General features: G+C 42.6%; 1 protein-coding gene across 1 annotated transcript; it reads right to left on the reverse strand.

Moving 5' to 3' along the window:
• Nucleotides 1-267: 267 nt before the first annotated feature.
• cyth4a (cytohesin 4a) lies at nt 268-14,077 on the reverse strand. The gene is made up of 13 exons (XM_083931635.1): nt 14,055-14,077; nt 12,372-12,454; nt 12,062-12,126; nt 9,851-9,917; nt 6,923-7,041; nt 5,982-6,062; nt 5,730-5,842; nt 5,273-5,421; nt 4,351-4,462; nt 4,137-4,213; nt 3,970-4,041; nt 3,616-3,764; nt 268-1,764 (listed from the first exon to the last, which is right to left on the reverse strand). The coding sequence occupies exons 2-13, from the start codon at nt 12,402-12,404 to the stop codon at nt 1,680-1,682; spliced, it is 1,122 nt and encodes a 373-aa protein (XP_083787761.1). The 5' UTR covers nt 12,405-12,454; nt 14,055-14,077; the 3' UTR covers nt 268-1,679.
• Between the last annotated feature and the right edge of the window lie 3,718 nt (nt 14,078-17,795).

Consider the following 17,795-nt stretch of genomic DNA (forward strand, 5'->3'; position numbering starts at 1 on the left):
GAGCGTCACACACACGCTCACACACACACACACACTCACACACACACACACTCAGCGCAGGAAGTGCACAGGAAAAGCCTTCACACATGAGGGACCGTCTTAAATCTGATAACATCGCTGCAGCTTTAACGAGACGCAGCCAGAGGACGCAGCTCCATCTGCTGGAGATCAGACGCACCATAAACCAGGTTAATGTTGGATTCTTTTATTCATACAAAGTCATTAAATTACACAAACAAGGTCAATAAAATATACTGTACAGTTTCATACTCTTAAGTTAATACTTTTAGCTTTTTCCTTTTATTTATTTACAGTTTATCAGTGAAGAAGCGCGCTGCTGTAAAAGCTGCTGTGAGGATAAAAGACTGGATTTAAAGGATTTAACGAGTAAGTGAAGTTAGAAAAGTGCAAAAACACAACATTACTATAAATTCCCTTTTCCCTGTGGTTGTCGTGAGTCTGGTTTTAGTTTAGTTTAGTTTACTCTTCATGGTTGTTGTATCTTTTTAAACTTTATGTCACTTTCTGGTAATTTTTTTGCGTTTGTTTTTATCTTTTTTTGTCATTTTGAGTCTTGTTTTGGTCAAACTGAGTCTTATTTTACTTATTTTGAGTTTGTTTTAGTCAATTTGAGTCTTGTTTAGTAATTTTGAGTCTAGTTTAAGTCATTATGAGTCTTGTTTTTGTCATGTTGAGACTAGTTTTGGTCATTTTGAGTCTAGTTTAAGTCATTATGAGTCTTGTTTCAGTCATTTTGAGTCTTGTTTTAGTCATTTTGAGTCTTGTTTTGGTCATTTTGAATCTTGTATTAGTCATTTTGAGTCTTGTTTTGGTCATTTTGAGTCTTGTTTGGTCATTTTGAGTCTTGTTTTAGTCATTTTGAGTCTTGTTTTGGTCATTTTGAGTCTTTTTTAAGTCATGAGTCTTGTTTTGGTCATTTTGAGTCTTGTTTTGGTCATTTTGAGTCTTTTTTAAGTCATGAGTCTTGTTTTGGTCATTTTGAGTCTTGTTTTGGTAATTTTGAGTCTTGTTTTGGTAATTTTGAGTCTTGTTTTGGTAATTTTGAGTCTTGTTTTGGTAATTTTGAGTCTTGTTTTAGTCATTTTGAGTCTCGTTTTAGTCATTTTGAATCTTGTTTTAGTCATTTTGAGTCTCATTTTAGTCATTTTGAGTCTTGTTTTAGTCATTTTGAGTCTTGTTTTAGTCATTTTGAGTCTTGTTTTAGTCATTTTGAATCTTGTTTTAGTCATTTTGAGTCTTGTTTTAGTCATTTTGAGTCTTGTTTTAGTCATTTTGAGTCTTGTTTTAGTCATTTTGTGTCTTGTTTTGGTCATTTTGAGTCTTATTTTGGTCATTTTGAGTCTTGTTTTAGTCATTTTGAGTCTTGTTTTAGTCATTTTGAGTCTTGTTTTAGGCATTTTGTGGGGTCCTGGACCTGCACCCAGTGGGCGAACACCAGATCCATGTTGCCCCTTTGGGCGTCATCCTGCAGCTGGTGCTTGTGGGTCCCTGAAGTCGGTACAGTAGTGCGTGCACTTTGCAGAAGTATTATAAAGAATTTACATAGAAAGCCACAAATTATTCAGTTTGTCTTTTCACACTTTGACGAGTGTCACTTCTCATTTCTGTGAAAATGTTAAAAACACGTCGTCCGGCTCCAGATGCTGTTTCCTCGTGTGTCAGTCCCTCGACGACGTGTTGCTGATGACCTTCCTCTTTCGTAGAGACACCAGGTCATAAAACGGGTCTTTGGAGATGCTCGCCCTGAAACAGAAGATCCAGACTCACTTTGAAACCAAGTGACCTTTTCATTTTTACCTGTTTGACACATCAGAGACTGTTCATACCACTCTGATGTTTGTTTGTTTTCACAAGAGGCCACGGCCGGCGGTTAGCTTAGCTTAGCATAAACTCTGGAACCAGGAGCGAGTCTGGCTCTTTTCAAATTTATGTTGTGAATCTATTTTTTTTATACCTCCCTTGTGTTTTTTGTAAGTTGCTGGAAACTAAATTTCCTTGCAGGAGTTCATCCCACAGGGATCAATAAAGAGAAGTCGAAGGCTCAACAATTAACACGTTCTATCTTGTTTGTTTGATATGAACCAAACCTGAAGTGTAAGCGGTTCGTTGTTCTTGAACTCGGGGGATCAGCGGAGACTCCAAACCTATCTCACGCATGCTCAACTAATAAGAAGAATTACTTGAATTGCTTTAATAATCCCCCAACGGGAAATTCGATTTGTTCACTCTATTATTAATCATGTTACACACACACACACACACACACACACACACACACACACACACACACACACACACACACACACACACACACACACACACACACACACACACACACACACACACACACACACACACACACACACACACACACACACACACACACATGCACAAACAGGACCTATACATGCAGTTAATGGAGATATGTCAGAGCGAGTGGGCTGCCAGTGACCGGCAGCCGGAGCAGTTGGGGGTTCGGGTTCAGCTCATCAGCACCTCGGCAGTGCCCAGGAGATGAGCTGGCACCTCTCCAGCCAGTCCACGCTCCATTCATGGTCCACACAGGGACTCAAACCGGCGACCCTACGGTTCCCAGCCGAGTCACCGATGGACTGAGCTACTGCCACCCCAAAGGAACAGTCGCTGCTAGCTGCAGTTTCTTCAGTTAACCAACAAACATTTTACTTATTGTCTTATCAATGCACCATTTAATGTCATGTATCTTGTATCTATTTTAGTTGTCATGATCTGCTGCTGTTGTTGTTGTTGTTGTTGTTGCAGTGTGAGCCTGTCTTGGTTAGGCCTGTCGCAATGAGCAATAAATCAATTAACCGCATGATAACTTTTAATGAGCTCGATAACTTTGCCAGCCGCTATCAAAGAGACCGGAGGAGCAGAGGTTTCACTGAGTCTGTTTCCACTGAGCCTCTCTTCCTCAGCGTGATGAGGAGTTCACCCTCATCTCGTGTCAGTCACTTGTCGTCCGCACGGCCTCTGTGTGTGTGTGTGTGTGTGTGTGTGTGCGGGGTGGGGGGTGGGGCCCTGGAGTTACCCAGAGTGCAGCAGGAGAGCCCCGTGAGGAGCAGGTTCGAGGACACACTAGTTGAGATTTGGAGGTATAAAAACAAAGATGGACGCCACAGCTGCCGTGTGGGAACTTCAGGTTCAAACCGAAAGACTGCTGTGAACCACTTCACTTGAACGAACGAGGGCGAAGAAACAATGTAAAAAACGCCGAAATCATCAGAAAAACATCCAAGGAACGACAAGAGAGACTCAATTGTTTGTGATCAGATTCAGAAGCGCCTCCATCAGCGCGGTGTAACCCACGTCAGATCCTCCGCCCTGCACGCTCTACCCGGGCGCCGCTCCTCGCCTAAACCAAACACAGTGTCTCCTTAAAGCGAGAACGTGTCTGACACAGACAATCCCCTGTTGTGTGCGCTGCGTGTGTGATATGTGATCATGTGACTTCCCCCTGACTGTCTCTGTTGCCTGTTTTCACCTGGTGTTGTGTCTTAAACCTCGACAAACACTGGAGACACGTGGCCTCTCACGTGTGTCCTCCACGGCTGCGGCGGCGCCAGCTCTCACCTGATCGCATCCATCCAGGCGTCCCGTTCTTCTGCACCGGCTGCGCTGAGCTTATAGGACTGGTGTTTACCCTGCACCACTCTGCCTTTGTTCTCCGTCTTGCAGGCCTTGATCTTTTGTCCTTTGGCGTTATACAACTCCAGACAAAACTGTTCAAACACACAAACGGACACACGTGCGGCACCGTTACAATGCGCGTACGCTCTCTGTTGGTGTTATCAGTCCTCCGATGGCCCCGTGACTCACTGCACTCGTGCTGGGAATTGATTTAGCAGCTGCCGTGTGATTCATTAAACAGCGGATAATGTGTGTGAGGCGAGGAAGCTCCAAAGGCAAGAGTAAAACACACTGTACCGGTTTGCTGGTGTCCTGTAGCGTCCTGACACACAGGTTCTCCAGAGGAATGATCCCGATGGGGTCTTTGTCCTGCGGGAGGAGACGCGTGTGTTTAAACAGATCTAACCTTCAGAGTTTGACATTTACACATTACTTATCCCACGTTTCTTCGGAGGGATTCTCACCGTGGTGTACTCAAAGTAGTACAAGCAGCTGTCCGTCAGAATGAACCACCTCCGCTTCCAGGTTTTAACTCGTCCGCCTTCGACAAACAGACATTTAGGATTTAATCTTTGCTGAGACTGCTGTGATGTCACAAAGGTTTCGTGCAGAATAAACACACAGAGAGCTCAGATTATTGTCTCTGCGGTGCAAACATCCCCACCGTCGTCGTCTCACCTCTCTTGAGGAGCCAGCCTTCTCTGTCCGGGTTAAAAAAGGTCAGCGTGAGGTCGTTCCCGTCGTCCTCTGGGATCTTGAACGGCTCGCTGCGGATGCTGCCGTACAGTTTCTGGAAGAGAATCAGGTTCAACATTAAAAGTGGAATACTTTGGTTTTTAAAAGCCGGATTTTTTACATTAAATGGATTAAAAGCGTTGGTTGAACTTCACGTCTGCATCTTTTTGTGGTGGTTTTGCATCTTTTTTTAGTCCTTTTGCATCTTTTTGTGGTGGATTTGCATCTATTTTTAGTCATTTTGCATCTTTTTGTGTAGGTTATGCATCTATTTTTAGTCATTTTGCGTCTGTCTGTGGTGGTTTTGCATCTTTTTTTAGTCCTTTTGCATCTTTTTGTGGTGGATTTGCATCTATTTTTAGACATTTTGCATCTTTTTGTGGTGGTTTTGCATCTAGTTTTAGTTATTTTGCAACTTTTTGAGGTGGTTTTGCACTATTTTCTATCTATTTTTAATAATTTTGTGTGTCTTTGTTGTCATTTCTCGTCCCTTCGTGGTCATTTTTGGTCGTTTTGTGTGAACTTGTGGACATTTTAGAAGAAGAAACACACTTTTTTGAGTGGAGGGGTACTTAAAAGTTTCCACACAGTTAAAGTTCAAATATTTAAAAAAAAAGGAAGCCATTGTGACAAACATTAAATGTCAGAATGAAAATCCACAAGATTGGAGATAAATTAAGTCAAATTTCCACCAAACCATCTCCAGTTTCTCTTTTTAGTCACGTCTGCGGGCAGGAGGCGGTTTGAAGATGTCACTAATTAACCAGCGACTCCATGAACGACTCTTTTGATTCTGTATTTTTTAATAATTGAAATGAATGACACGTGTACAGGTTACTGCATGAAGGGCGGGGACGTGACGGACCGTGAGCAGCTCGGTGGGCAGGTCCTCCCCGTGGTTGATTCCTCTGTTCATGGACACGAAGCGCTGCAGGCTGGGTTTGTCCTTCACGTTGGGGTTGTGGAGGCTCGTGTTGAGCATGATGATGGAAAAAGACAGGATGTAGCATGTGTCTGAGTGACAAACGCACAGAAGGCACAAAACCCACAGTTAGTTTTCTTCGGGTGCATCATCGTGAACTGTGTCAAGCCCTTAAAAATAATACGTTTCTGTGTGAAGCAAAACAAAACACTTGTGCTGAACGATCTGTTAACTGAGAGGAGATGTTACTGTGGCTTCGCTCATGTTTTACAGAGAAAAGGAGCGTTTATCTTAACAGCAGACAGCTAGAGCTCATACTCAGTGACACAGTAATGAAACTTTCTTTTAAATCGAGCCGTCTGAGAGAACGTGACTCAGATACCGTCTTTGTTGTTCCTACCTGTGGACTGGAAGACCCCCGGGTTACAGTCGCAGTAGCGAGTTGCAAACGCCTCCATCATCCTGTCAATCTTCTGAGCTTCTCCCGGGAGACGAAAGCTCCACAGAAACTGCCTGCGAGACGGCGGAGGAGTCACAAACACACACACACACACACACGCAATGTCAGACACGTGCCGGTGAGAAGGAGGAGGATTTTCTACTTCATTAGAAAGAAACCGGATGAAATTTAAAAGAAGATGTTCATGCAAACCTGAGTGCCTGCACCAGATTCAGGTCTGAGAATTCATGCAGGGCAACGAAGGCTTTCAGAGTCTGCAGGTGCATTTCCTCCCTGTGAAAGAGACGGGGAATAAAAGGACAGGAGTGAAAATGTGCAGCACAATATACACCCACAGGACACTTCATTAGCTACACAAATAAATAATAACAATACATTTTGCCAGTGTGGAGATCTAATCTCTCCACCTGGTCCTGGGTCTTCCCCGAGGCCTCCTCCCAGCTGGACGTGCCTGGAACACCTCCCTAGGGAGGCGCCCAGGGTTCATCCTTACTAGATGATCCTGAACCACCTCAACTGGCTCCTTTCAACGCAAAGGAGCAGCGGCTCTACTCCGAGTTCCTCACGGATGCTGAACTTCTCCCCCTCTCTCTAAGGGAGACTCCAGCCCCCCTCCTGAGGAAACACATTTCACACACTTGGACCTGGACCTGGTTCTTTGGGTCCTGACCCAGCTTTCATGACCACAGGTGAGGGTAGGAACCAGGACTGAGCGGTAGATCCAGAGCTTTGCCTTCCTCAGCTCTCTTTACGTCACAACGGTGTGGTAGAGCGACTGCAGCTCCGCCCCCACTGCTGCGATTCTCCGGCCAAAAGCAGATAAAGTGAAGTAAATGTGCTTTTGGTTGTTTTCTTTCCACTAGTCTGAAAGACGACGTGTTCAGGAAACAACGAACGACACTGAAGACTTTTCCCGCTCTTTCTTTTGTACTACTTTGTCGCACTACATTTCAGAGGGAAGCTCTACCTTTGGCAGCTTTAATGACTTTACACAGTCCAGTGAAACATTATTAAACCAGCAGCTCCTCGACCTTTTTGTCTTTTGGCCTTTTGGTTTTTCTTCTCTTTTCTCTCTCCCTGTTAATCATCTCACAACCCTTCATTGCGTCCGTGTGTCTGTGTGCGTACTCTACCGTTCTCCCAAGAAGTTCCCGATGGCGGTCTTGCTCAGTCCCTCCTCCTTGTAAAGAAACTCTGCCACCGATTCTGCTCGCCATTCCAGCAGGTCGTTTTCAACCAGGTAGTGGACGCCCTGAAGGAAGGAGGGGAGGGGGAGTCAGATTTTGCAAAAACAAACATCGTGTTTTGCTGGGGCCCTTCTGTGTGGAGTTTGCATGTTCTCCCCGTGTCTGCGTGGGTTTTCTCCGGGTTCTCCGGTTTCCTCCCACAATCCAAAGACGTGCAGGTGTTCGGTTCATTCATGGGTGTCAAAGTGATCCAGTAAAGGGTCGTGTGGCTGCAGGTTTTCATTCCAACCAATCCAAAACACACCTGGTCCAACAAATCAACTGTGTGAAGACAGTTCAGGTGATTGAATGAGTCGAGTCAGGTGTGTTTTTGCTTGGTTGGAATGAAAACCTGCAGCCACACGGCCCTTTACTGGATCACTTTGACACCCCTGGGTTAACTGATGACTCCAAAATTGCCCGTAGGTGTGAATGGTTGTCTGTCTCTGTTCGTCTCTATGTGTCCTGTGATAGACTGGCGTCCTGTCCAGGGTGGACCCCGCCTCACGCCAGATGTCAGCTGGGATCAGCTCCAGCCCCCGGCAACCCCGACAGGGACAAGAGGTTGAAGATGAATGAATATATCATGTTTTTTGTTAATCTTCCTCAATCATACTTTTGTGTTTGCAATCCAGGGAATGTCAGTGAAACTAGTGTTGGTTTATTCATTTCAAAAACGGCTTTTATGTGATTTTGAACGAGCACCAGATCACAAAACACTTGATCTCATCACTACAAGTTCCTCGCTAAGAGTTCATTCATTTATTCATCTTCAAACGCTTATCCCGGAGTCGGGGTCGCGGGGGGTGCTGGAGCCGATCCCAGCTGACATCGGGCGTGAGGCGGGGTCCACCCTGGACAGGACGCCAGTCTATCACAGGGCACATAGAGACGAACAGAGACAGACAACCATTCACACCTACCGTCTTAAAATCCCTTCACAAAGCTGCTGAGACCAACTTTCACTGAGGACCCGAGAGAACCTTTAAGAAGAACTTGAGTCTCGACATCACTTTGTTGAGGTCTTGCACTTGTCTTGGTCTCGTGTCCTTGTTGGACCCTCAGTTGTTGTTCCAGATTCAGAGACAGAACGTTGCTTGGATTGACTCATTTCTTATTAGAAGATAGATCGATCTTGTTTCCAAGAGATCCAACTCCTTAATCATCATAGCAGCGTTGGAAAGATAATGTCTCCTGAACTTGATTTGCTCTAGACTCTTGTCTTAACTCTCACTTGACTGGACCTGGTCTTGGACTTGACCTGGACTCAATTAAGCTGGTCTCGACCGCAGCCGTGTCCTAAGCTCAGAGAAAGGGCGGTTTGAGCCCTTCTGCTATGGATGATGTCACGTCTGATCAAACTGTGATTGGCTGTTTGGGGTCACTGTCAATGAATTCCTGACAGAAATACTGACGCAGGTGTGTTTCCATATCCAGGTAAAGATTTCAAAATAAAAGAGGGAGCGTCACTGATGAAAACATGGAACAAAGAGTAACACAGGCTGCTGATGAGTCAAGTATATGTGCCGCTAATTGCACATAATTACATGTCGGGCAGCTCGTTAACAGTTAGAAAGTGTTCACGTAAAACGATCCTGATCACACTCCAACAGCCACAGCTGCAAAAAGAAGTAGCGTGGGGAAATCTAGGCTGAAATAAATGGGATTTTTGAGCCGTACGACTCATTTTGGACCGATTAAACCTTTTTCACTGCAATATTTTGACTCGTCGAAGCATGAAAACACAGGTGGAATCAATGATAGTTAAGACGACTGAGAGTTGCTCCTGAATCAGGAAGTTAGGAGAAACTTTTAGCAACTTTTAGCTTTAATATGTTTTGTGAATACTGAGCCACGAGCGTGCAAATCCCTAATGTGCACGTTTACAAAGAGAAAGTGGCTCATCAGGGTTCAGAATGGAGATGTTCAGTCATTCATTCACATGTTTTATAAGTGTGATACTAATAGAGATACGTTTTAAAGTCTTTTCAGCTCTGTAAGTTCATAAACGAGTCATATCACACATTAAAAAAAGTTCTCTTCTTCTTCCTCATTGAGTCACTGTGTTCATTAACTACCAGAGAAAGAAGATTAGAAAGGTTGAGGGAGTATTGCATTCTGTAATCTAGATATCTCAAAGGACGCTCAGAGCCAAATCTTCCAAATATGACCCGCTGCACTCCTGCTGAATACTTCTTAAACTCAATTACACTCGGAGACACCTTTAACTCCAAGAAGTCTGTCAACATCTCGTCCTCCCACTCTTGCACGTCCTGCAGGCCTGTGCTCAGAGCGGTCACAGGCCGAGGGACGCGCAGAGGAAGCGCCGAAAAAGACGGGAGGTCGCTGTGGTTAAGTGGCGCTTCGGCACCACTTCAGGGAAAAGGATGTGGTCTTCTCGCTACGCAGTCATCCTCTGCGTCCGTGCACGGTTTGCATCTCTGCACATCACGCAGGTTTACATCCGCTCTGAGTTTTACTCGCTGCCATCTGGCTGTCGAGCTTCAGAGCCGGTGGGGATAAAGTGAGTGAAAGTTTGAGTTCACCTAATGCACCTTTACTGCGACTCAGAGTGGCATTGTGTTCCCACTTAAAGTGTTCAAATAGCAGCATTTCAGCACCAAAGATGACGTTACACACTCGGAGGTATAAAAGAGAACTAACTAAAGTGTGTTGAGGCTGCACAAATACTCTATTCAGCAGGTGCTTCTGAATAAAATGTCAAAAATGCCCTGCACTTCAGAGCGACTTTCAGCGACTCCCACAACAGCTAACCTTTTCTTTAACCATTAAATCCTCTTTTTTTTCTCCTGTTAAAATACGATATGAACTCACCTTCTTTGGGTCCATGTTGAATTTCTTCTTCCCACGTAAGAATCTCCTGTTTCTCACGACATTTTTGCTGCAACAAAAGACAAAAATGTCCGTTACAAATGAAAATACGGACTAAACAACAAAAGAAGGTGGTAACAAAAGTGTTCAAAGTTAGCTTGTTTCATTATCAAAAAGGAAGAGAGGGGAAAGGAAGTAGTTTGAACCATTTACTCCTATACTGTACACTGCATACTGTATATATTCTTTCAATGTTTGCATGTGTTTGTAAATGTCCAATGTAAATGTAAATGTACTGTGCATCTGCATAATATAACATTCAATTATTGCAGGATGGGTTTGTATGCATGATGCAATAATAAATAAATAAAATAACCTTAGTTACTGAGGCTCAAGAGTAACCTGCGTAACTATTTCAACAGTTTAAATCCAAACACATCATTAACCAATGCTATAAAATAAAGATAAACAGCAACTTCTCACATTATGAGGTAAAAAACAGACGTTATTCTGTGTTTTGGCTCCATGAAGATGACTTAAATGAATCAACTACATTCTGTCGATCAGTCATTACTGAAATAAACTCAACAGAACGTGTTTCTCCATTATCTAAATTTATGAAGTGGTGGGTGTTTTGGTTTGGGGCCAGAATTACTGAGAAACGGTGGTTATCGTACCAGTAACTCAGTGAAATGCAGTGTCATGCGACCGACATATGACCATCTGAAAGCAACAGGAAGTCCTAATGTGTAGTCAGCCACACGCACACATTCTCAAAATGACTTTCTCTCTATGTGAAAACGAAGCTCCCCAAGGGGACAACTAATAAACTAGCTCACCAGCTAACTAACTAACATATAGACATCAGCGATGACCACTCTAGGGGTCAGGATACTTCCCCCAGGGGGTACAGGCCTACTTCTGCGATTTATTGGAGATATAAGAAAGATTGTTCACCCAGGTAACTAAGTAAAGATCAAGCAGAGAAGTTGAAAACAAAGGTGATCAACAGAGTTAGCTTAAAGTAATGGATGAAAATAGTTAGCTAAGGTGATAATTAGCTAAAAGTTACAACATAACAGTACTTTAATAGCTAAGTAATGGACAAACAGTTATCTTAAAGTAATGGAGAAGCTGTTGAGATTTAGCTATAAACAGAGTTAGAGTAAGTAATTGATATAGCAGTTAAAATTGTTACTGAGCTAAAAGGGATAATACGTTTGCTAAAAGTAATTGATAAACTGTTCCAATAGTTAGCCAAGTAGGCAAATGGATAAATTGTTGAAATAGCTAAAAGTTACAATTGGAATGGTAAGCTAACAAATAAACAGTTGAAATAGTTAGCTACTTAGGCTAATGGATAAACCGTTAGTTAAAAGTAACAAATAAACAGTCGAAATAGTTAGCTAAAAGTAACAGATTTACAGTTTAAATAATTAGCTAACAAATAAACAGTTGAAATACAGTAGTTAACTTAAATTAACAAATAAACAGTTGAAAGTGTTAGCTAAAAGTAATAGATAAACAGCTGAAATAACTGTTGAAATAGTAAGCTACGTAAGCTAATGGATACACCTTTATCTAAAAGTAGTGTGTACTATTTTTTTTAGTGTGTTAACTATTTTAACTGTTTGTTACTTTTAGCTATCTAATAGTAAAAAATACGCAGTTGAAAGTGTTAGCTAAAGGTAAGAAACAGTTGAAATAGTTAGCTAACAAATAAACAGTTGAAATAGTTAGCTAACAAATAAACAGTTGAAATAGTTAGCTTAATGGATAAACCCTTATCTAAAAGTAACAAATAAACAGTTGAAATAGTAAGCTAACAAACAAACGGTTGAAAGTGTTAGCTAAAGGTAACAAACAGTTGAAATAGTTAGCTAACAAACAAACAGTTGAAATAGTTAGCTGAATGGATAAAGAGTTGAATTGGAGGCGTGCACTTGAATTACACAGGGTTTTGCACATGAGTTTGTAAACAACTGTAAGATTTTTCACCCAAAAACGTCTGAAAACATCAGGGTGAAAGGTTCGAGTAGCAGGACTCAAACTGCAGAGGCGGCATGTAACGGAAAAAAAACGCACAAAAGCCGCTCGCAACCTGTGACTTCGTCGAACTGAGCAATGCGCGCGGAGTGGGAGTCTGTAAATAAGAGGAAGAGGCCGCGCTGACTCACAAAAGGAGCTGCTCTTGAGAGATTCGCTCATACTCACTTCTGCTCCTTCGCTTCAGGCCCGTGGATTTCTGGCGTGACGTGATTAATCTCCAACCTCTGCTTCTGTGAGAGGGGGGGGAGATGGCGCCAAGGTTTTGTCATCTCATCGCAGATAAACGTAGACTCAATGGTGCGTGACTCAGACCCCACACAGACACAAAATAACCTTCATATCTCAATTAAAAGTTGGTGAAAGACACATTGTGTGCTGTGAAAGGCGGCGCTGAGGCCGGGGAGTGGGTGCACAGAAAATCATATAATGAGGCGTTTTAATGTACGACCTTGGAGGGAGATTTTCTACGGTCTACCTGAATATCATCCAGCAGCTCACACCTGTGCATCTTGATGGTTTCGCACTGCCTCCTCTCTCCTTTGGGGACTTTTGGTGGAGCTGTGGGGAGACAGAGAGAGAGAGAGAGAGCATTTTCAGGACAGTGGCGTGCACGCTCGCTGCACTGTGGACTGTCTGTCTTGACAGCCTCGCTCACGCCCACGCTCGCTCTCTGTCACAGACCAGCATGCACCGCAACTTCATCCTCCACATAGTTAGAGAAGTGGTCAGCGGACGAGAGGAGGGAAAAAGAGCCCGAAATAGCTGCTTCGCTTCCTCTTTTTTTTTAATGACTCAGGGTTGATTTTGGGCGCAGCGTGGTCGGTAAAGAACGATGCGTTTGTCAGTGGGTTCGCACAAGAATCTGCAGCGTAATAACAGTTATCAATCAATCAATCAATGCTTTACTTGTTAGGGACAGTGCACATTAATGAACAACGATAACAACATAGAAGAAGAAGAAGAATTACTTTATTGATCCCGCAACGGGGAAATTGAATTTTTTCACTCTGATTATTAATCATGTTACACACACAGGCCCAAAATACACACATGCACTTAAGGTGAGATGTTAGAGCGAGGGGGCAGCTAGTGACCAGTGCCCCAAGCAGTTGGGGGTTCGGTACCTTGCTCAACAGCACCTCGGCAGTGCCCAGGAGATGAACTGGCACCTCTCCAGCCACCAGTCCACGCTCCATACCGGGACTTGAACCAGTGACCCTACAGTTCCCAGCCAAGTGACCTATGGACTGAGCTACTGCCATACTGCCATATCACTGTAAAAGTGCCCGATTATAGCAAAGATGCTAATTAGCATCTGTAGTCCCTGCTAAAAAAAATAGAAAAGATACAAATACTACTAAATAAATAAATAAAATACAAATAGAAGAGACAGGACACACAATACATGACACACTCAGGAGGACACCAGACCCACACAGGATACAACAAGGAAATAAGACGTTGTGTGCAATATGACACAGACGATTCTGTAATAAAAAAGTTAAAGTTAGTCAAATTATCTCCCCCTCTAAAGTTGGTACTGGTATTAGTCTCAAAATCCACATATTGGGATCTCTGTTGGATGGTATTGCCCTACAAGCTCCTTAAGTTCGCAGACGACACCACCCTCATTGGACTCCTCTCTGGTGGGGATGAGTGTGCCTACAGATGGGAGATCGACCATCTGGTGACTTGGTGCAGGGAGAACAACCTGGAGCTCAATGCTTCAAAAACAGTGGAGATGACCATAGACTTCAGGAAGAAAAGGTTTTTATATCGGTGCTTATCAGAAGCCGTGTGATACAGATATGTCTGTGATAGGCCGATATCGTCCAATAATATCGTCCGTCTGATACATCGGCCCGCCTCCAGAGTTAAGTTTCGATGATTGTGTCTCGCAGGTCTCTAATTTTACAGTCAAATAAGTTTAACACATAAAAGCAAAACATAGAGGAGACTTAAGTCAACATCAAGGAAAATAAAATCACCAGCAAAATGTGAATTAGCAGCATTTAAAGTGACTGAACCACGCTGATTATGGGACTCACAACACTCTCAATCATCGCACAACAGCCCTAATGTTTGCTTTTAGCTGCAGCTTTCCATTTTAATATGAAGTGTTGATTAAAAATGAATAATAATAGTAATCAGAGCGTACCTTTCCCCCAGAGGAAGCTGTCTTTCCTGCGTATAGCCATGTTGCTGATGGTGCACAGCGACTGACAGCTGCACAGGAAACGAACCGAGTGTCAGAGTGAGAAAAAGGGCCGGCGCTTCCATTCCTGTGACACCGAAGAGACGCCGAGTTCACTCCACAGCTTATTGCTGCACCTCTGCTGACGTGCATGACAGTGTTGACATGCCGTCTCGTGTGTGTGTGTGTGTGGACGCTTCTTTAAGAAACAGGGATGTCATCCCCAGCTACTGTTATTACATCGATACATACATACAAACATAAGAACCACTAATACTGTGCTATTACTGCAAACATCATTAAGTGAAGAAATATGCATAAAAAGATGCAAAATGACTAAAAAATAGATGCAAATCCACCACAAAAGATGTAAAATGAATAAAAATTGATGCAAAACCACCACAAAAAGATGCAAAATGACTAAAAATAGATGCAAAACCACCACAAAAAGATGCAAAATGACTAAAAATAGATGCAAAATGACTAAAAATAGATGCAAAACCACCACAAAAAGATGCAAAAATGAGTAAAAATAGATGCAAAACCACCACAAAAAGATGCAAAATAATCAAAAAAAGATGCAAAATGATTAAAAATAGATGCAAATCCACCACAAAAGATGTAAAATGAATAAAAATTGATGCAAAACCACCACAAAAAGATGCTAAATGACTAAAAATAGATGCAAAACCACCACAAAAAGATGCAAAATGACTAAAAATAGATGCAAAATGACTAAAAATAGATGCAAAACCACCACCAAAAGATGCAAAAATGACTTAAAATAGATGCAAAACCACCACCAAAAGATGCAAAAATGACTAAAAATAGATGCAAAACCGGCAGAAAAAGATGCAAAATGACTTAAAATAGATGCAAAACCACCACAAAAAGATGCAAAATGACTAAAAATAGATGCAAAATGACTAAAAATAGATGCAAAACCACCACCAAAAGATGCAAAAATGACTTAAAATAGATGCAAAACCACCACCAAAAGATGCAAAAATGACTAAAAATAGATGCAAAACCGGCAGAAAAAGATGCAAAATGACTTAAAATAGATGCAAAACCACCACGAAAAGTAAATAAAATAACAGCAAACCTCTGCAGCAGCATGAGAAGAGTCCCTACACACACAACAAAGCACCAATGGGCTCCTTCCTTTGGGATTGACTTTGGTAATCCACTTGAATGGACTTTACTATGAGAGGAGCTGGTACAGGGGCCAGTAGGTAATTCTTTAAAACACTCTTTTAATAAACTCTGGGTTCACTAACTACGCTGTTGGTGCTTTGTTTTGTGTGCAGGGACTCTTCTCATGCTGCTGCAGAGGTTTGCTGTTATTTTCAGCAGCATTAGTGGTTAAAAAAGACCTTTGAATGCCTTCATTGTACTGCCCCTAGCTAATCACTGTTAGCCACATTCGTCTGTTAGCGACTCACCTGGATTTCTCAGTTAACAGTTGTTACATTAAAAAAACTTGATGGCTAATTTGATGTTTGTAAGCGCTGAAAAAAAGACCCTGGGATGATTTCGCGCTGAATTACACTTTAAGTGTTTATTTTCCTTCCCTTTGTCTGTTTGTGTTTGTAGATTTCTCCTAAACTCACCAGAAGTCAGCTTTAGATAACGCCTCATTTGCATATTTAAATAAACCTTATAAAACAAAAAAACACTTGTGTTACTGTCGGTAATGGAGTGGGAACGCTTCACGGTGCTATCTATTATGTAGCTGCTCCCCTGTTCACCCGTCGTGTCCCAAAGTGTATGAATCTTATAATAGATGTTTTTAAATGTCACCGAACGTTCCAGTTTCATTCCTCTCTTTATATTCTGAAGGTTTCTTATATTCACAGCCTCACACACAACATTATTCATGAAAACATGCTGGAAAATGTGATTTCTTTGCCGTATTTTCTGATTTATGGACTCATGAAAAGAGATTTCTGTAAAAACCTTCAACAAAATGAAACTTTAGAAGTTGACTTTTCTTCAGCAGGAAGGAAACGACGTGAACAGACGTACGTGGAGCGTCTCCTTTGTGTTCTTCACGCCTGTTTTTGTTTTTGCACATCAGGTAAAGTCCTTTGTGTATCGAGCGGTTGTGCTTCCCTCTTGCGTCTGTTTGTCATCTCTCCGGCTTGTTTAGCGTCTCAGGGCGCACTCCCACTGTGCCTCCGTCCCGTGCCCCGTGCTTTAGGGTCCTTGTCCCCCCCTCCAGGCCCGTTTGTACTCACACTACCTGGGCCTCGGAGAATGCTTCTTGCTGCCTATACGTCATCACGCCGTAACACGTCACACGCATTGATGACGTCATGGCGATGCGTGGCTTTGTTTCCAGATCTTTCCGTAGACCTCAGAGTTTTTGTGCGTCTTGTCGACTGTTTTTGAATCTTTTCATCGACCAAATCTGCAGTAAACACTCCACCTCCGCATCACACCAACGTGAACCTTTCACCGCCATTGTTTCAAATGTCCGTTCATGGTCCCTCCTTCTTTTCTCTATGTCCCAACAGGCGCACAGGAAATGACCTCAGAACCGCCGTAGGCCTCGTGCTCGTACACGTGCGCACGCTCGTGCTCGTACACGTGCGCACACTCGTGCTCGTACATGTGCAAACGTGCTTTACTAAAGCCCACCTCTCCCAAACGGGCCGTGGACGGCAAGCATGCCACCCCTAGACCGGTACGGTTGCACTCACACTGGTCAAAGGAACTAGACTTTACCAGTGAAACGTGCTCGGGCACGGTACGGATGGACAGTGGGAGTGCGCCCTTAGAATCACGGTGTTTTACTGTTTTTACTGTAACATTGTACCTGTCTGTGTCTGGGTCCTTCTCTCGCTTCCTGCTTTCCAGATTGTGACAGAGAAGAAACAGGTGGTCAGACTGTTGCTTGCATCGCTGCATGTTAGAGATAAAAACTAAAAATAGTCTCAGCATCAAATGTGTGTGGGGGTTAAATCTCAGCAACGGGACGTATTTTATTTTAAACTTCATGAGATCATTGTTTATTTTAAGAGTTTCAGCGCCGTCATCATGACTTTCCACTTTAAACAAAGGTCACTTACTGTACGTGTGACTGGTGACAGTAAATGCTCCATTAAAGCATTAACCGTCCGGTTTTGAGACTTTTTTCATGTTTTGCATCTATTTTTAGTCATTTTGCATCTTTTTGTGGTGGTTTTGCATCTATTTTGAGTCATTTTGCATCTTTTTGTGGTGGTTTTGCATCTATTTTTAGTCACTTTGCATCTTTTTGTGGTGGTTTTGCATCTATTTTGAGTCATTTTGCATCTTTTTGTGGTGGTTTTGCATCTATTTTTAGTCACTTTGCATCTTTTTGTGGTGGTTTTGCATCTATTTTGAGTCACTTTGCATCTTTTTGTGGTGGTTTTGCATCTATTTTTAGTCATTTTGCATCTTTTTGTGGAGGTTTTGCATCTATTTTTAGTCATTTTGCATCTTTTTGTGGTGGTTTTGCATCTATTTTTAGTCATTTAGCATCTTTTTATTGTGGTTTTGATTATTGAACTCTTATCTTACTCACAAATGGGACATTATATAAATATTGAATTGTATATTCATTAAGGTCCTTCATTCGGCACTTGAGGATAATCCTGTCTGTGTGTGAGGAGGAAGTGAAGTTAAATCATTCATCGTGACGTCTCGAACTTGCTTCTGTGTTGCTGCAGCAGCGAC

This window comes from Echiichthys vipera (genome assembly GCF_963691815.1).
Source record: "Echiichthys vipera genome assembly, chromosome: 17".
NCBI lineage: Eukaryota > Metazoa > Chordata > Actinopteri > Perciformes > Trachinidae > Echiichthys > Echiichthys vipera.